Consider the following 20,108-nt stretch of genomic DNA (forward strand, 5'->3'; position numbering starts at 1 on the left):
TTAGGCTGCTGAATAGCCACCCAATCAGCCACCTGCCAATCATCTACCCCTCCTGTCGGAGCTCGGAGTTGAAGATTTTCACTGGACACTGCATTACATCTGCAACCATGTGCATGTGACTAATACACTCTAAATATAAATCTACATGTTGCCTTCTCATGATTCCACTAGGTGGCATCATCACTTTACCCAACTGTATTATGGCCTAGCTGCACAACTGATCCTGGACCAGTTGTTAAGTGTACAATGCCCAATATTAAAAATAAGTCAGTCAGCCTTGCAGGATGACATCATGCAAGCCAACGCGTACTGAGCGCGCTGTTATTATGCCTGATCACAATTAGCGTACACAACACTTTCATGGTAACGTGTTGTTTTTCTTTGTCTTATTTTGCCCCCCTTTCATGATTACAGTAAATCATTGAGTAAATCATCATGATATAATCAGATGTAGTTTTTGGAAGGAGGCTACTGAGTTGTCGGTGTACTGGGTTTAGTATGCGCAAAATATTGTACACTAGCCCACTTCAGATATTTTGATTGGGCCACAAAAAATAGTGAGGCATTGAGTATCATCACCATAAGTTATCATCAGCATTGACCCTTTGTCTGTATCTGATAGCAAGATGTGGTAGGTATCAAACGTCTCTGTGTTGTTTAGCTATAGATTTTGAACCATCAATGATGAGCCGCATTCCGGGATTTGTTGCGGTGTAAATCGGGTGCACACAGTTTTAACAAGGTCCTAGGGCGCCCAAGTCGCGCCTCTCTCTTTGTGGCTGTAGAAAGAAGATGGCTCCCGTTCTGGAGAAGAAGTTCCTGGGCGCAGCCGGGGCAGGCGACACTATGGAAAATAGCAACGAAGACGAGGAAGGACAAAACCTATGGCAAGTTCAAGTACTCGTGATTTACAATGTGCTATTTTCTGTAACGGAAAAGCTTTTTACTAACTTGTTTAATGTGCTTTGTCACTGCCGGGTGCTCTCATCAAAACGGTCCCGGATGCCTTCAAAACAGTTAACGTTATTGCTAACGCGTACTGTAGTTACGATAGCAAACATTCGTTCAGCTACAACATTTTGCTTTAGTTAGTGTGGCTACATAACTAACCAGTTTCAATAACAAACGAACCAACCAACCTTATAGCTAACTAGGCAAGCTAACCAATATCCACTCCAAATCAATACTAATAACAGGCGCGTTAACTAGCCAAGTTATTGTCGTCTGATTGTGCAGGACCAAATAATGTGACGTTAACTAGCTTGCTTTCCAGCTAGCCCCGTAGCCACAATAATTGTTGTTCCTTGATAGTTACAACTACATAACTAGCTATGCCATAATATTGCCAAGCCAGTCAAACTTATTTTATAAAATATTCAAAATTAAGAAACGATCTAGCTAGCAATGTATGATCAGTGACAGCTGACACTCAAAAGCTCATTCGACAAGATAGGCTAATTAGCGTAACAAGTGATAGCTAACTTAGGTAACGGTCTTGGTGGCAAGACAGGCATGCAGACAGACACTTACCAGTAGGCTATGTGTTAAGCCTAGGCTACTTAATTGTATAATGTGATAGCAAGCAATCAAACTAAATGCATTGTTATTCCCTTCAGGACTTCAATTCTCAGTGAGGTTTCAACACGTTCAAGTTCTAAGTTGCCATCCGGGAAGAACATATTGGTGTTTGGTAAGTGTAAATCCATAGCCTTCAGTAACTTGTAATCACATCAAAAGGGAGAAGTAGCTTATTTTCAGGAGAGGTTGCATTTAACATTATACAGATAATAAATGTTGTCTTCAGTCAAATAAACCAAATCATAACAATAACATGACAATAACCAGTTTGTGCGGAAATGTTTCAGGTGAGGATGGGTCAGGAAAGACAACGATTATGGCAAAACTCCAAGGAGCAGAGCACAATAAGAAAGGAAGAGGCCTGGAGTATCTGTATCTGAACGTCCACGATGAGGACATAGATGGTAAGTTCCCTGTTCCAGTGGCAAAAGAATACAACTGTACATGGGTTAGGCTACATGTTATTTTTTGCGTGACTGTAAATCTCTGAATATTGGCAGACCTTACACGCTGTAACGTGTGGATCCTGGATGGGGACTTGTATCACAAAGGCCTGCTAAAGTTTGCAGTGACAGCAGAGTCGCTGAACGACAGCTTGGCAGTGTTTGTGGCAGACATGTCAAGACCCTGGACCATCATGGAGTCGCTCCAGAAGTGGGCCAGCGTGCTGCGTGATCATGTGGACAAGCTCAAGATCCCGCCGGAGGAGATGAGAGAGATGGAGCAGAGGAGTAAGTAGTGCTGAATCATCTACTTCACCTTGGCTGCTGCGACAGTGTCTGTGAGGACGATTGTCCAAGCGAAGGCCAGTCCCAACATTTAGCTGTGTTTGTTTGGCAATCAGACAGTAGAGGTGGTGATAATTGCTTCCCTTTATGTTGCAAGATGCTTGTGGAGCTGATATGGGTTTTGTTTGGCAAGTGTCTGCAGCATAGTGAACATCCCCAGGACAGAGCTTACATAACACATTTAGGCTACAGTTTGGATGCTGGCTGGTTTTTCATTTAAACTAAAGGGAATGGCAGTAGAAAGCAGACACTGGATTATAAAATTACTCATGGTCATGGTAGTTTGTAGGTCATCAGAAAGGCCCATGATTATCAGCTGTGTTCAGTCATGATGACCAAAAGCCTAGTCTGTTGATCACTGTCTTATGTACTGAATGCTCCCTCCTGATAATTTTAGAAATTATCATGAAGTGCTCTTTTGTGCTCTGAAGTTGCATGCTCTTACAAGAGCCGGGGGTTATCTGAGGTTCTCTTGAGCAGGCTGTCTGAAGGTTACTCTACTTGGAGATGCTTTAGAGATTGGTTTGATTTTTGCAATCCAAAATTAAACCAATGCCATGTTTAATGTGCTCAAATAATCCCAGTGGATAGGTTCACTATTGTTTTTGTCATCATTCAACTGTAGGCCTATGACTACTCTGGGCTTAAGTGTCAGGTTTATGATTGGAGAACCACTAGGCCTAACTGTTTACAAACTAAAATGTGTGAAAGGGGAAGTGGCAGAAGGATGATGTTTCTGTAGGCAAAAAACCTTTGAGGTAACTTAGCACATTACTGCGTTCTACACAAATATTGAATATTTTGCGTAATCTGAACGCTTCTACTGGACCAATAATCAGTGATTTACTGAATCTATACTGTAGGCTAAATTACATAATTTTGATAGATGAAGACATGGTTTGAATTTTCTTTCTCAATATAGGGAGGAAAGCCTTTGCATAGTTGTCAAGCCTTGTTTTTCATTGTGGATTGTGTTGTACTAGTAAATAAGTTTTACTTTACTTTCAATAGTGGAAGTGGAGGCCTGATTTTGGCAAGTGGTGTTTGCTGATATCCAACACAGGTAGCCAGGCTGGCATATGCGCCCTGCTAAACTCTTTTGTTGAATACACTCCCAACCACAAGCATTTACATCTTTCCAATCTAGCGGAGTAGCATATCACCCAGACAGTGTTCACCTTTCAGGATGTCGGTAATGATGTCATCACTGCACATGTCAGACTAGTGCGACATATCTAAAAGGGAGGAGGGGTGTCCAGGCGCCCTTACAGCAGTGTTGCGTCATGGTTTCTTCTGACGCCAGATTGAGTCTAAGCATGGAAGGGATATCGAGTGGGCAGGACGTTCTGGCTCAGTTGAAACTGGAGCAGCTTGGTGGTGCTCTGTAGCAGAACCATTCCTTGCTGTATCATGCACTGTAATAACACAGATCAACAGTTTTTCTATTAACAACTGTCATTATCAGGATTCAGGAATATGTCTCTGCATTATAACGCCACGAAGCTGTAGGGTCCCGCAGGGAAAAAAATGGAAATTACGCTTCAAATTGGTCATTATCATATCTAGGCTAATACTTATACTGTAAAGCTATTTGGCCCCACCCATGTTTGTACTGGAACGGTTAAGTGGGCAAAGTTGAACGATGGACGATGTGGTGTCTGAATGATGAGAAATCTGGATTTATAACTGTACAGATGAAGGCTAGAAGTGTGACCACTGCACCTTTCTGACAGGCACTTTACTGTTATTACCGTACTAAAGATGTTTTGCTGCTCAGCCGGGTTATGTAAGAAATGTAGGCCTAAGCTATGTATGTCACTCCCACCAAGGCAGTCTACCAAAATATCCAAGGAGAAAAAAACAAAGCTCAATGGCTGAGAAGTGCTTGCCTAAGAATGTTTTCCTTGAAGAACACAATGTGAGCCAGGCATTTTTTTGTACACCCAGTTATTTGAGTTCTTTGGAGACAATTGTTTGTCCAAGAGAGTAAATGCCGTAGTGTTACACTAGGGCAATTGCACATTTGCATCTTTTGGTTTGTCTTTGTTAGTTGAGACTGTTGCGTCTAGGCTCTGCTGGCCCCCTGTAGCTTTAGCTGGCACAGATCAGAGCCTGAACAGGGAGTCTGATCCCATCCCTGTTCCCAATCAGCTGGAGTTTACATCACAGGGCCCAGGCCAGGCAGCCCAGCACCCTAAGGGTTGTTCTGTTCCTGGTGGGAGGGAAGTGCTGTAGCAACATTGGCTCTCTGGGTTAGCCGTAACCACATTCCTAAGGTTCCTGAGGAAGGGGAAGTGCCTTCCCAGACCACTGCTCACAGCTGCTGTTCTGGGATGCATACAGGGGACAGACTGCCAGCACAGATGCCTGCAGCAGTGCCCTATTGGGAGTTATGCTTCTCCTTTATACCGAAATAGACCTAGCCTTTGTTTTATTTTGCTGTAGCAATATATGGATCCATCATGTTAGTTAAGCTCTTTGGAGTGTAAATATATTAGCAAGTCGTACTAAAAGCTTAGCGAGTCGTTCTGAAAGCTTTTGCACTTGTTTACATATCTACCAACTACAGTCTCTAGGGTTGAGTCCTGTAGAAAGTCCAGGAGAAGCTAATTGTCATTGATATTCTGTTTAGTTGGAGTTAACAGCGCACAGTGGCATGAATAGCTAGATGACGGATGGGCTGTTGTCTGCTTGACTAAGGCAGACGGTTAGTTATGTGTGTAAAACACATTGGGAGTTATTCTCCAGTCTGGGTAGTGGAGCAGGCAGGAGATCCAGCTGATCCGGCTGTCAGATCAGCTAATGTCTCTATAGACATGGTGCAGCGAGTTCTGGAGCTCAGTGAGAATGGCTGGGTCCGGGGGAACAGGGACTGCATTTACTCCATGTCAGGTCACTTGGTCTTTAAAAACTCAGGTCCCCTCCCGGGTGGCGCAGTGGTTAAGGGCGCTGTACTGCAGCGCCAGCTGAGCCACCAGAGACCCTGGGTTTGCGCCCAGGCTCTGTCGCAACTGGCCGCGACCGGGAGGTCCTTGGGGCGACGCACAATTGGCCTAGCGTCGTCCGGGTTAGGGAGGGCTTGGCCGGTAGGGATATCCTTGTCTCATCGCGCACCAGCGACTCCTGTGGCGGGTCGGGCGCAGTGTACGCTAACCAAGGTTGCCAGGTGCACAGTGTTTCCTCCGACACGTTGGGTGTGGCTGGCTTCCCGGTTGGATGTGCACTGTGTTAAGAAGCAGTGCGGCTTGTTTATCGGAGGACGCATGACTTTCAACCTTCGTCTCTCCCGAGCCTGTACGGGAGTTGTAGCGATGAGACAAAATAGTAGCTACTAAAACAATTGGATACCATGAAATTGGGGAGAAAAAGGGGTGAAATTAAAATAAAATAAAAATAAAAAAACTCAGGGAACTAGTTATGGAGTACCCATTTGTGATGCTGTCCTGTATGCTTTATTTCAATCAGAAGAAAATATATGCTCTCTATACTAGAGGTCGACCGATTTATTATTTTTCAACGCCGATACTGATTTATTGGAGTACCAAAAAAAGCCGATAACAATTAATCGGACGATTAAAAAAAAAATATATATATTTATTTATTTGTAATAATGACAATTACAACAATACTGAACACTTATTTTAACTTAATATAATAAAATCAATTTAGCCTCAAATAAATAATGAAACATGTTTAAATAATGCAAAAACAAAGTGTTGGAGAAGAAAGTAAAAGTGCAATATGTGCCATGTAAAAAAGCTAACGTTTAAGTTTCTTGCTCAGAACATGAGAACATATGAAAGCTGGTGGTTCCTTTTAACATGAGTCTTCAATACTCTCAGGTAAGAAGTTTTAGGTTGTAGTTATTATAGGAATTGTAGGACTATTTCTCTCTCTACCATTTGTATTTCATATACCTTTGAATATTGGATGTTCTTATAGGCACTTTACTATTGCCAGTGTAACAGTATAGCTTCCGTCCCTCTCCTCGCTCCTCCCTGGGCTTGAACCAGCAACACAACGACAACAGCCACCCTCGAAGCAGCGTTACCCTTGCAGATCAAGGGGAACCACTACTCCAAGTCTCAGATCAAGTGACGTTTGTAACGCTATTAGCGCTCACCCTGCGAACTAGCGAGCCATTTCACATCGGTTACACCAGCCTAATCTCGGGAGTTGATAGGCTTGAAGCATTGCGAAGAGCTGCTGGCAAAACGCACGAAAATGCTGTTTGAATGAATGCTTACGAGCCTGCTGGTGCCAACCATCGCTCAGTCAGACTGCTCTATCAAATCATAGGCTTAATTGTAACATAATAACACACAGAAATACGAGCCTTAGGTCATTAATATGGTCAAATCCAGAAACTACCATCTCGAAAACAAGACGTTTATTCTTTCAGTGAAATACGGAAAACTGTTGCATATACCCTGACTCTGCGTGCAATGAACGCAAGAGAAGTGACACAATTTCACCTGGTTAATATTACCTGCTAACCTGGATTTCTTTTAGCTAAATATGCAGGTTTAAAAATATATACTTCTGTGTATTGATTTTAAGAAAGGCATTGATGTTTATGGTTAGGTACACATTGGAGCAAGGACAGTCCTTTTTCGCAAATACGCACCGCATCGATTATATGCAACGCAGGACACGCTAGATAAACTAGTAATATCAACTATGTGTAGTTATAACTAGTGATTATGATTGATTGTTTTTTACAAGGTAAGTTTAATGCTAGCTAGCAACTTACCTTGGCTTACTGCATTCGCGTAACAGGCAGGCTCCTTGTGGAGTGCAATGAGGCAGGTGGTTAGAGCGTTGGACTAGTTAACTGTAAGGTTGCAAGATTGAATCCCCGAGCTGACAAGGTAAACATCTGTCGTTCTGCTCCTGAACAAGGCAGTTAACCCACCGTTCCTAGGCCGTCATTGAAAATAAGAATGTGTTCTTAACTGACTTGCCTAGTTAAATAAAGGTGTTAAAAAAAAGAGACCCAAATCGGTGTCCAAAAATACTGATTTCCGATTGTTGGCCATTCCAATTAATCGGTCGACCTCTACTCTATACAACCTGTGTTTAATAAATCTTGTAAAGATTATTGATCCTCCAAATGAAAAAGGTGCATTGCGACTGGCCTAACCAATGTGGCCATCCCCTGTTTGCCCCACAGTGGTGAAGGCTTTCCAGGAGTACACAGAGCCGGAGGGAGCCGATCCAGCCTCTCCCCAGAGACGGGCTCCCCCAGCAGGGGGGGATGACGAGGGCGTGGTGCTACCGCTCGGGGAAAACGTACTCACACACAACCTGGGCATTCCAGTGCTAATAGTTTGCACAAAGGTAAGTTGAGGCTGTCTGGTTGAAATATACAGTACCAGTTAAAAGTTTGGACACACCTACGCATTCAAGGGTTTTTCTTTATTTGTACTAATTTTTTTTTACATTGTAGAATAATAGTGAAGACATCAATAGTGGAGTCCATGTAGTAACCAAAAAAGTGTTTAACAAATCTAATTATATTTGAGATTCTTCAAATAGCTACCATTTGCTTTGATGACAGCTTTGCACACTCTTGGCATTCTCTCAACCAGCTTCATGAGGTAGTCACCTGGAATGCATTTCAATTAACAGGTGTGCCTTGTTATAAGTTAATCTGTGAAATTTCTTCCCTTAATGCAGTTGAGCCAATCAGTTGTGTTGTGACAAGGTAGGGGTGGTATAGAGAAGATAGCCCTGTTTGGTAAAATACCAAGTCTATATTATGGCAAGAACAGCTCAAATAATCAAAGAGAAATGACAGTCCATTACTTTAAACTTCTTGATACTACCCATCCTGGATCCGGGAGCGTAATCATCGCCTCAAACTAATTAGCATAACGCAGCGGACATAAATATCCCTAGAAAATGTTCCTATTAATGAAAATCACAAATTAAATATATTGAGACACCGCTTAGCCTTTTGTTAATCACACTGTCATCTCAGATTTTCAAAATATGCTTTACAGCCAACGCTAGACAAGCATTTGTGTAAGTTTATCATAGCCTAGCATAGCATTAAAAGCAATCAAATTAAATCATTTACCTTTGAAGAACTTCGGATGTTTTCACTCACCAGACTCCCAGTTAGATAGCAAATGTTCCTTTTTTCCAAAAATATTATTTTTGTAGGTGAAATAGCTCCGTTTGTTCTTCACGTTTGGCTGAGAAATCGACCGGAAAATGCGGTCACTACAACGCCAAACTTTTTTCCAAATTAGCTCCATAATATCGACAGAAACATGGCAAACGTTGTTTAGAATCAATCCTCAAGGTGTTTTTCACATATCTATTCGATAAAATATCCACCGGGACAATTGGTTTCTCGTAAGAAGCGATTGGAAAAATGGCTACTTCTGTACTTTACGCAAGATTTTCTGCGGGAGCCATCATGTGACCACTTGCTCAATGTGGTCCCTTACGGCTATTCTTCAACATAAATGTGTAAAAAGACGTCACAATGCTGTAGACACCTTGGGGAATACGTAGAAAGCGTAAGCTCATTCGTAGCCCATTCACAGCCATATAAGGAGTCATTGGCATGCAGCGCTTTCAAAATATGGGGCACTTCCAGATTGGATTTTTATCTGGGTTTCACCTGTAACATCAGTTCTGTTGCACTCACAGACAATATCTTTGCAGTTTTGGAAACGTCATAGTCGAGCATCTTGTTGTGACAAAATATCCCGTTTAAAACGGGAACGTTTTTCATCCAAAAATGAAAATACTGCCCCCTAGTTACAAAAGGTTAAGACATGTTCGGTCAGTTTGGAAAATTTTAAGAACGTTGAAAGTTTCTTCCAAGTGCAGTTGCAAAAACCTCCATGAGGACCGCCACAGGAAAGGAAGACCCAGAGTTACCTCTGCTGCAGAGGTTCATTAGAGTTACTGTAACTGCACCTCAGATTGCAGCCTAAATAAATGCTTCGCAGAGTTCAAGTAACTGACACATCTCAACATCAACTATTCAGAGGAGACTGCGTGAATCAGGCCTTCATGGTAAAATGTTTCTTTGCAGCAATCTTTTGGTCTGATAAATCCAAATTAGATTTGTCTTTGTGAGACGCAGAGTAGGTGAACGGATGATCTCCGCATGTGTCGTTCCCACCGTGAAGCTTCGATGACGAGTTCTGATGGTGTGGCGGTGTTTGCTGGTGATGCTGTCAGTGATTTATTTAGAATCAGGGCACACCTAACCAGCATGGCTGCAGGGATGCATCTGGTTTGGTTCGCCATCACATCTGGTTTGCGCTTAGTGGGACTGTCATTTGTTTTTCAACAGGACAATAACCCAAAACGCATCTCCAGGCTGTGTAAGGGCTATTTGACCAAGGAGGAGAGTGATGGGGTGCTGCTTTAGATGACCTGTGATACACAATCCACCTGATCTCAACCCTATTGAGATGGTTTGGGATGAGTTGGATCACAGAGGTGAAGGAAAAGCAGCCAAGTGCTCAGCATATGTGGGAACTCCTTCAACACTGTTGGAAAAGCATTCCAGGTGAAGCTGGTTGAGAGAATGCCTGCCAAGAGTGTGCAACGTTGTCAAGGCAAAGGGTGGCTACCTTGAACAATCTCAATTATATTTTGATTTAGCACTTTTTTTTGGTTACTACATGATTCCATATGTGTTATTTAATAGTTAATAATAGTAGATGTATTCACTATTATTTTACAATGTAGACAATAGTAAAAATAAAAACCCTTGTAAGTTTGTGCCCAAACTTTTGACTGGTACTGTAGGTACCTGAAAGAAGTAGCCTGCCATATTTAGGCACCAGTTTTCAAATTAATAGACAGGTTTTGTACTGAAAGATTTAAATAACACTGATCCTCAGATTCTTCATGGGCCCACAACTAACTAGTACACCATTGACGCTCCACTCTGGCAGTCCATTTCATGGTTGGTGCCTGATCATCTCCCGTCTCGAGTTGCTGGTTTTTAGTGTTGCCCGTGAGGCAGCATCTTCAGCCCATGAAAGCACCACATTGTTCCATGTCCATGAGCTTCTGGCAAATGGCTGCTTTAAAAGAACACAATGTTGTCAGTCATCAGTACTTCACATGCTAGTCATGACGAGGACGAGTGAATGTATTCTTTTCACTGCTCACTGTTTTTCTATTTATTTTCTGCCTTTAGGGAGGAAAGGCTTATTTCACTCCCGGGGAATTCATATGGGTCTTTAGTGCAGTTTGTTGAATATACTCTCAGAGCATTAGTGAAGTGTCCTTTCTTCAGGCACGATACATATGGATTTAGTGGATTTGAAGTGTGGTATGTCTTAGTCTGCTGTCATTACGTGTTCCATATTTTCAGACTACTCTATTTTATTTTTCTTTCGTTTGTTTTGTTTTTGCAAATTTTACCCTGTTTTCTCCCCAATTTCGTGATATTACTGTCTTGGCTCCGCTGCAACTCCCCAACAGGCTCGGGAGAGGTGAAGGTCGAGTCATGCGTCCTCCGAAACATGACCCGCAAAACCGCCCTTAACATCCGCTTGCTTAACCCAAAAGCCAGCCGCACCAATGTGTTGGAGGAAACACCGTTCAACTGTTGACCGAGGTCAGCCTGCAGTTGCCCGGCTCGCTACAAAGAGTCGCTAGAGCGTGGTGAGCCAAGTGAAGCCCTTCTGGCCAAACTCTCTCCTAACCCGGATGACGCTGGGCCAATTGTGCGCCACCCTATGGGACTCCCGTTCACGGCAGATTGTGACACAGCCGGTCGAACCCCAGGCTGTAGTGACACCACAACACTGCGATGCAGTGCCTTAGACCGCTGCGCCACTCGGGTGGCCATTTGCTGTATTTTCTAAATTATGTCATTTGAGTTTGATAATTGAGTGAACCACATTGTTGCCGTTTACAGAGCTATAAGGAATATGAATGCCAGTTTATTCGCTGACACAGATACACAGGTTAAATGATTAAGCATGCTAGCATATACCATATACTTCCAGTCATTGTGCTAATGCTAGTTAGCATTGGCTCTCAAAACTACCTCTAACTTCCTTCATACTGGACACAGAGACATAGAAAAATGGTATCCACAAGTTCATCTGACTCTGGGGAAGTAGATGAAGAATCTCTGCTCAAATGGCAAAATATCCCTTTAAGTCCCACTGAGTGTGGCACTTGGGTATGTATATTTAATGAAGGGCTCCTGCATACTTAACCAGGCCTGCTGTCTTTGCTACTGCCATTTTTTTTATTTCAGGAAGTAGCTAGCCTGGCATTCCCTGAGTCATGCTCAGCCAGTCAGCCTTGTTGTCAAGGTTACCATATTGTGGTCACTGTGGGGAAGTGTATATATGTGTGTGTGAGAGACTGGGTGGGGCCTGCCTGCAGGGTCTTACTGCTCCTTCCCGGAGGGAGTGAGGAGGGGAACTTGCAAGCGAGTGGAGCAGAGGGGAGGAGAGCGGAAGTGAGGGAGGGTCTGAGACTGAAAGGGAGGCATGGCGAAGTGAGCTAAGCTTGCGCTAAGGCGAGTCATTTTTATGTCCCTCGGGAAGGTATGGTTTACTTGCTCCAGTTGTAGCCTAATTGCCGTCTACTTTGCTCTCTTCCTCGCTCTTTCTCTGTCAGTTAAATTCAAAGGGCTTTATTGGCATGGGAAATATATGTTTACATTGCCAAAGCAAGTGAAATAGATAAAGTGAAATAAACAATCTAAAATGAACAGTAAAGGTTACACTCACAAGTTTAAAAGGAATAGAGACACTTCAAATGTCATTATGGCTATGTACAGTGTTACAATGATATCTCTCTCCACAGTGTGATGCAGTCAGTGTTTTAGAGAAAGAGCACGACTTCCGAGAGGAGCACTTCGACTTCATCCAGTCCCACATCCGACGATTCTGCTTACAGTGTATCCTTTCCACTCAAACACAACTCTCCCTTCTTAGAATGACAGGCCCCACCATAGATGCAAAATTATACAGTTGAAGTCGGAAATGGACATACACCGTAGCGAAATACATTTAAACTCAGTTTTTTTACCATTCCTGACATTTAATCCTAGTAAACATTCCCTGTCTAAGGTCAGTTAGGATCACCACTTTATTTTAAGAATGTGAAATGTCAGAATAATTTAGTGATTTTTATTTCCGCTTTTATTTCTTTCATCACATTCCCAGTGGGTCTGAAGTTTACATACACTCAATTAGTATTTGATAGCATTGCCTTTAAATTGTTTAACTTGTGTCATGTTTCGGGTAGCCTTCTACAAGCTTCCCACAATAAGTTAGGTGAATTTTGGCCCATTCCTCCTGACAGATCTGGTGTAACTGAGTCAGGTTTGTAGGCCTCCTTGCTCGCACACGCCTTTTAAAATTTTCTATAGGATTGAGGTCAGGGCTTTGTGACGGCCACTCCAATACCTTGACTTTGTTGTCCTTAAGCCATTTTGCCACAACTTGGAAGTATGCTTGGGGTCATTGTCCAATTGGAAGAACCATTTGCGACCAAGCTTTAACTTCCTGGCTGATGTCTTGAGATGTTGCTTCAATATATCCACATAATCTTCCTTCCTCGTGATGCCATCTATTTTGTGAAATGCACCATTCCCTCCTGCAGCAAAGCACCCCCACAACATGACGCTGCCACCCCGTGCTTCACGGTTGGGATGGTGTTCTTCAGATTGCAAGCCTGCCCCTTTTTCCTCCAAACATAACGATGGTCATTATGGCCAAACAGTTCCTTTTTTGTTTCATCAGACCAGAGGACATTTCTCCAAAAAGTACGGTCTTTGTCCCCATGTGCAGTTGCAAACCGTAGTCTGGCTGTTTTATGGCGGTTTTGGAGCAGTGGCTCCTTCCTTGCTGAGCGGCCTTTCAGGATATGTCGATATAGGACTCGTTTTACTGTGGATATAGATACTTTTGTACCTGTTTCCTCCAGCATCTTCACAAGGTCTTTTGCTGTTCTGGGATTGATTTGCACATTTCGCACTAAAGTACGTTTATCTCTAGGAGGCAGAACGCGCCTCTTTCCTGAGCGGTATGACGGCTGCGTGGTCCCATGGTGTTTATACTTGCGTACTATTGTTTGTACAGATGAACGTGGTATCTTCAGGCATTTGGAAATTGCTCCCTTGGATGAACCAGATTTGTTGAGGTCTGCATTTTTCTTTTCTGAGGTCTTGGCTGATTTATTTAGATTTTCTCATGACGTCAAGCAAAGAGGCACTGAGTTTAAAGGTAGGCCTTGAAATACATCCACAGGTACACCTCCACGCCTCAAACTCAACATAGTGTATGTGAACTTCTGACCCACTGGAATTGTGATACAGTGAATGATAAGTGAAATAATCTGTCTAAACTTTTTTTGGAAAAATGACTTGTCATGCACAAAGTAGATGTCCTAACCGACTTGACAAAACTATAGTTTGTTAACAACACTTAGGTTGGAGTAAGAAGTTTACATAAACTTGTTTTTCATGACTCCAACCTATGTATACTTCTTACTTCAACTGTAAGTGTTTTATTTAATTTTGTGCCCTATCATGTCTGCATGTTCCTTAAACCCACCTGACAGATGGAGCTGCATTGATTTACACCTCTGTCAAAGAGGAGAAGAACATGGACCTCCTATATAAATACATAGTGCACAAAATATATGACTTCCAGTTCACCACGCCTGCCTTAGTGGTGGAGAAGGATGCTATTTTGATGTAAGTGAATGCTCAGTTATGCTCTGTTAGGTGCCCACGTATTGAGGTAATTCTTTTTCATCTTGTGATTTGGCCTTTTGATGGCCTCAAACAAAAAAGACGGAACAGTTCAATGTACAAAGTGGCAACACAATGCCAGAAAATGCAAGAATCCATTCAAATGTAATGTACTAACACGCCCCCTTCCTGCATTGGGGAACATCCCATGCTCTCCCTGCACGCACCCCACGTCTATTTCTATGGGCACAATTACTGTTCATGACACAAACGTTTCAACAGTTCTGCACATTTTATGTGGTGCAAAGAACATTTTGCCGTTTTAAATTTTAAAAAATGCAATTCTATACCTTTTGCCATGTCTGTGTTTTTGTGGGTATTTGAGTGACAAAAAAAATGCAATATCTATGGGCTAAAAGAAACTAAATTTAAAGAATGTTAGCTGACATTGGCTAGTTGAACTGGACATTTCTGACAACTTATAAATGGCTCTCTAAGGTATGCAATGACTAACATGACAAGAGGAACTGATGATGCACTACCCAATTGTGAAATTGCACCTTGTGCATTCTACTATTACAACTTTCAAAATTAAGTTTAGAGCTGGACTGGATTAAAAAAAATTGAACATTTATAAATGTTAACATTTTGGGGGGGAACCCGTGTGTGTGTGTATGTGTGTGCCCGTGCCCCCCGCCGACCCCTCGCACAACCCCACAGTTTCGGAACCACTAATTTAGCACACATGCTTATCCAGAGCGACTAACAGGAGCAATTGGGGTTAAGTGCCTTGCTCAAGGGCGCATTGATTTTTCACCTAGTTGGCTCTGGGATTAAAACCAGCTAACTTTTGGTTACTGGCCCAATGCTCTTAAACACTAGGATACCTGCCCCCCAGATATGACTGGTGGAGAGTTCTGAAGTTATATGAACGTGTACTGTATTGTCATTGATGGTTATAGTAACAAACTATTGGTCAGTGCTCGAGTACCAAACAAAACTGTTTTCCTTTTCCTAGTCCATCTGGATGGGACAATGAGAAGAAGATTGCAATTCTGCATGAAAATTTCACAACGGTGAGACCTGAAGACCCCTTTGAAGACTTCATCATGAAGCCTCCAGTACGAAAGGTAGGATCATGAGACTTCTACGGATAAGAGACATGACTAGGACATTTGGCATTTGACAAATGTCCCTTATGCATCTCCCTTGGTTGGACATTCATGCCTTCTCTCTCCAGCTGGTTCATGATAAGGAGGTCAACGCGGAGGACGAGCAGGTGTTCCTTATGAAGCAACAGGTATGTTTGTTTACATTCTAGATCGCACAGTTCTGGGTTGCCTTTCATGGTTGCAATTCCATGTTCTCTCCTCTTCTAAAGATGCACACTAGATGGTGGTGAGCTGAGAATAAAATGATTGGTTTTGTTCAAAGCTATGATTGTGGATAGTGGAGCCAGTTTAATTTTATTAGCATTTCCCAAGCTTCAAAGCCTGAGGTTCCTATTCTGTACTTCCTCCCGGCCAATCAGGAGTCTGAGAACATCAAGGGCTTTAGCCTAATTGGTTGAAAGGGTGTTGTTTCTGAGAGATCACGTGGTTGCCTTAGGGCGAAGAGCGCTTCCTTTTTGTACTGGGCTTCAGTCAGTCCCTGTTAGATCAAGCTACCAGTATCCATCCATGCAATGTTTTTCTACTATGCCCATAATCTGTGATGGAAGAAAGTGTTTCTGAGAATGTTATGAGGGTTGTAAAATATAAGATAAAAATGCTAAATTTTATGGGGCCCAATTATTTCAGTGAAAATAGAATTCACATCATTTTTCTTTTTGTCTGTTCTGAAGTCTTTGCTGGCCAAGCAGCCTGCCACACCAACAAGAGGTTCAACAGTAAGTGTGATAACATCAACCACACTTTCTTCTTTTTTTCATGGCCACTTTTTCTTGACAAATAAGTGTTGGATGACAATCATTTCGTCAATAGGAGCCATGATTAATTTGAATTGCCTCAACTGTACTCTGCTCTCTGTCTTCTGTCTGTGTTTCAGGAATCTCCTGGACGGACCGCTTCTGGCTCGCCTCGACCCACTGGCCGTACAGGCCCTACCAACGTGGCCAGCGTCTCGCCAATGACCGCGGTCAAGAAACCTGACCCCAACATGAAGGGTAAGTTGGACCACTGGAACTTACTGCCCACCCTTTCTTTTGTATTTTTACAGAGCATCATGGAAACTGTTGTATGAGAACTGGCAGTCATTTGGGCAACACTTCATTTGGGTGTTGGAAGTGTGTGACTGCTGTGTAACCACTGCCCCCCTGAGGTAGCTATTGAAATAATTCCATAAACAATGGATTCCTGCAGTCCTCCCTCCGCTGGCCTTGCTTGGGGAGAAATATTGACATTTTCTCCATTAAGCTCAGTGGTGGAGCTGTGCATACCGGTGTGAATAGATCCGCTTAAATTAAGCCAAATTTAATTGAGACCTGTAACCCCTACGCTGTAGTTGATTGGTGTTGGCAAGGACATGTGGGGAGGAAAGGAATTGGATACGCTATATGAAAACGGACAGTTAATCCTCTAGGGATGCATCTGCATCGAATTGAGTTATGTAAATCGTGTTCCAGTTAAAGTATGATGCTGTGTGCGCTCATGTTTTTTTATTTTTTATGATGAAATTATGAATACCGTGATCATACAGGAATAACTGTTGTGTGCCTGAATTGTATGGAAGAAATAGATCTCTCAAGGGATGCTCGTTTCATGTGTTTGTGTCTAAGGAGCAGCAGCAAACGAGGGAGTGCTGGCCAACTTCTTTAACAGCCTTTTGAGTAAAAAGACTGGGTCCCCTGGGAGCCCAGGCACCGGAGCTGCGGGAGCAGGATCTCCAGGATCAGTCAAGAAAACAGGTAAGGTCTCCTCTGGCCTGGCCCTCCAGGGCGTCACTGGCTTCTCTCTGGTTTAACTGCCTCATGTTGTTGCCTTTGGACCATGCTGTTGTCTGGAAGTTTACCCCTAGAACCTGAGAGAAAGAGAGGGTGAAAAGGGAGTTCTTGGCAGGTCCTAGAGGAGCGGAAGTGTTCCACTCGACTCCTCTGCCACTGGAGGAACTGGTGAAAGGCCTGTATGCATGGGACAACAGTTGTTAACAATGTATCATTGTCTGGCTGAAAAATGTCACAAAACCACCCTAAATGACACCAAGCACATACCAACGCTCACTGCTCATCTCTCGTTTTTGTTTATCCATTCAGTATGAAGTTGTAATTAACCCATTGTCCCAGCATACTTGCGTGGCCTTGTGTCCTACTGGCCTCGTTCGGTTAATGACATAAAACTGAAAGAATATGCATGGAATGTTTTTAGTGTCTTATGATTGGTTTTGCATGTGTGCACCTGTCATGTGATGCAACTGAAGTAATTTAGCATGGGGCCACATCTCATCAGTTTCCTTCCGCTTGCTGGCCTGGCCATAACAGTCAATGTCGTATTTCTAGTACAGGCACAGAAACTACAGGATATTACTTTCTCTTCTCTCTTTTATTTTCCAAGGGCAGAAGCCGGTTTTGACTGACGTCCAGGCAGAGTTGGATAGAATGACTCGCAAACCGGACTCCATGGTTACAGCTAACAACACACCGACAGAGAACGAAGCGTGAACGCAACAACAGCATTGTCCACTGCAAATACTCTGGAAAACAAACACACACAAGCATAAAAAAACCGAAATATGACCAAATTCCCAATGTGTATATCAGTCAGCAGACAGTAGTTTTGCCAAATGAATTTGAGATGCGATCAGATATTTTTGGTTATTTTGGTAAGATGGGGAAAGAACAAAAGGTACAGGTTTGGAGGAGGAGGAAGTTGAGTACTTGGCTGTATCTATCCTTATTACTTCAATTGTAATTGTTTTTTTTTGTTTTTTTTGCAAGGGATGTCCGGTTCAGTAATGCGTGCACACTCCTTGGGGGGCAGCCAAATCCCCTGGTCAGCGAGCCCTCCGTTAGCTAGGGGATACACCCTCCCTCACAAGCTTAAAGAGTGGAAAAGTGCTGCGGCCTCTTGTTCAGCTAATCTTATGGAAGGAAAGCGGTTGTGATAAGAACAATTAAACCCTAAATATATTCATTTAAAAAAAAAAATGAAATACTTGCAAGCGTATGTAGTATGTACAAAAAAAAAAAGAAAAGGTTAGAGAGATGATACTGGTGTATTTATATATAAAAAAAATGTTATTTTCTATTTTTTTCTGCACTGTTTGCGATTTAGTAAAGGGTTTAGATAGCTATATCTCATAACATGTTAAACTCCACTGATGTCATGACACTAATGTGACAAATACAGATAGCTGATAGCAAACAGTGGCCTGCCCACAAAATGGCAGGTCCAACTAGTCATCTAAGGATTCTGTAAATATCAACGAAATTGCAATTCAAGCTTTTGGTCTTATTTTGTACAAAAATGCAATTTTTTCACAAGATTGTGAAGAAATGTCTGGGATAAAATGAGCATTGTTGGGATTGGCAAGTGTAGAGTTAGCAAGGAACACTCTTTTGGCTAGAGGTGTTTTGGGGGCAGCATCTTTCCTACTATAACTCCCAAGTGCCTGGCACAGTAACTGTTTGTGTCATAGTGGAGCTGCTTGTCTACTTAAAGAGGAAATGCACTGTACCACCAACGGCAAAAAGTTGTCCATTTGGTCATTTCAAGTAATTTATTTTGTTAATTTTTTTTGTATAACAAGTCTGTGGTCTTTGCATAAGGTTTCAAAAGAAATGTAGCTGACATTGTTCACTTGAGCAATATTGAGAGGTATCTAGATGCAGATTTTTAGAAGCAACCACAAGTTTAGAGTATTTGTGTCCCCCAGATGAACACTTGCATGGTTTAAACCACTCACTTGCGTGGCCAAATCATATGAAAATCAAATACTACGGTTTTAATTAAATGGGTTATCCTAAAAAAGAAAATTTAGCTCTGTTCTTTTTCAGTTTCAAATGTTTTTATACAAGCTGTATGGCAGGTCAGGTTAAACATTCCCGATTTCTACATGATGTCGGTGTAAAAATCGTGGCCCAGTAGGAAATTGCAATGTCCACAGATCTTTTGTGTAATCTTCAGTGCCCATTTGCAATGTTGACTTTTTGCCTTCAGTGTACATACAGTTCACAATTTGTACATCTGTGCACCCTGCCTTCACTCAGGGTAGATCTTAGTCAATATTATCAGCCTTTACTTGTGTCCTTAGTAGTTTTTTTTTAATTGTCCTAGTTCTGCCAATGTTTTTGTTAGTTACATCCACTCTACTGTACCATATCAAATCATTTGTAAAAAATCGTAAGATTATTTGATTAATCACAAATAACTAGATGATCACCCTCAAATCTACCTACAGTCTTAGCTATGGTTAATTTGCAGATCAGCAATTGTAACATTGGTTTAATAAACTGTAAGAGCAGCTACTTGGCTTTTAAAACCACCTATAACAACAACGGACACTACATAGAATTGGAACCTGGAACCAAAGATGCAGCAATCAGTGTGTTCTGTTTGTGTAGAATAGTCTGGTTTGATTCCCAGGTGACGATCTCCCCTGGCCCTGCGTGGAACACCTGTCATTCCAAAGTACATTCTAAGGTGGTCCATATACTTACTTGAGTTGCCAGGCTAACTTTTTTTTACTCTGTAAGGGAAAAAAAATACAAGACCTAGAGGTGTGCAGTCTACTTTATTTTGTGTTAACTAATCTGTTGTAAGAATAAGAACTGGCTGGATTTTGATTCCATTTTTTTTTTTTTTATATATCTTCATTGGGCAGAAATTTGCATCTAAGATCTGTTGCTGAAATTCAAGCACAATATTGTGACAGCCAGGAAGGAGTATTAATCTTACGTTGAAATAATCACTTTCATTGGGAGAGTTGTAGTGAACCCCCAGATGTTATTGTTTAAACTAGAGAATGCATACTCTTCTACCTGCCTGCTTAGAGTGTGTATTGATGAATTACAAGTATGATGTACTTAATATTGCATTCATATTTTT

The 20,108-nt window shown here is 42.2% G+C and overlaps 1 protein-coding gene across 4 annotated transcripts; it reads left to right on the forward strand.

The window, feature by feature from the left end:
- Positions 1 to 769: 769 nt before the first annotated feature.
- Positions 770 to 18,255, forward strand: LOC139384982 (cytoplasmic dynein 1 light intermediate chain 2-like). 4 transcript variants are annotated; one of them, XM_071129939.1, is made up of 13 exons: positions 770 to 887; positions 1,617 to 1,690; positions 1,866 to 1,982; positions 2,079 to 2,309; positions 7,540 to 7,706; positions 12,174 to 12,267; positions 13,935 to 14,070; positions 15,086 to 15,197; positions 15,308 to 15,367; positions 15,911 to 15,955; positions 16,114 to 16,231; positions 16,844 to 16,972; positions 17,616 to 18,255. In XM_071129939.1, exons 1-13 carry the CDS (start codon positions 793 to 795, stop codon positions 17,720 to 17,722), a joined length of 1,485 nt encoding a protein of 494 aa, XP_070986040.1. In that variant the 5' UTR covers positions 770 to 792; the 3' UTR covers positions 17,723 to 18,255. The 4 variants fall into 4 exon arrangements, with proteins under 4 accessions (XP_070986040.1, XP_070986043.1, XP_070986041.1 ...); XM_071129942.1 differs by having other exon boundaries at positions 17,621 to 18,255; XM_071129940.1 differs by having other exon boundaries at positions 16,850 to 16,972.
- The last annotated feature ends 1,853 nt before the right edge of the window (positions 18,256 to 20,108 follow it).

Source organism: Oncorhynchus clarkii, chromosome 26, assembly GCF_045791955.1.
Source record: "Oncorhynchus clarkii lewisi isolate Uvic-CL-2024 chromosome 26, UVic_Ocla_1.0, whole genome shotgun sequence".
Classification (NCBI taxonomy): domain Eukaryota; kingdom Metazoa; phylum Chordata; class Actinopteri; order Salmoniformes; family Salmonidae; genus Oncorhynchus; species Oncorhynchus clarkii.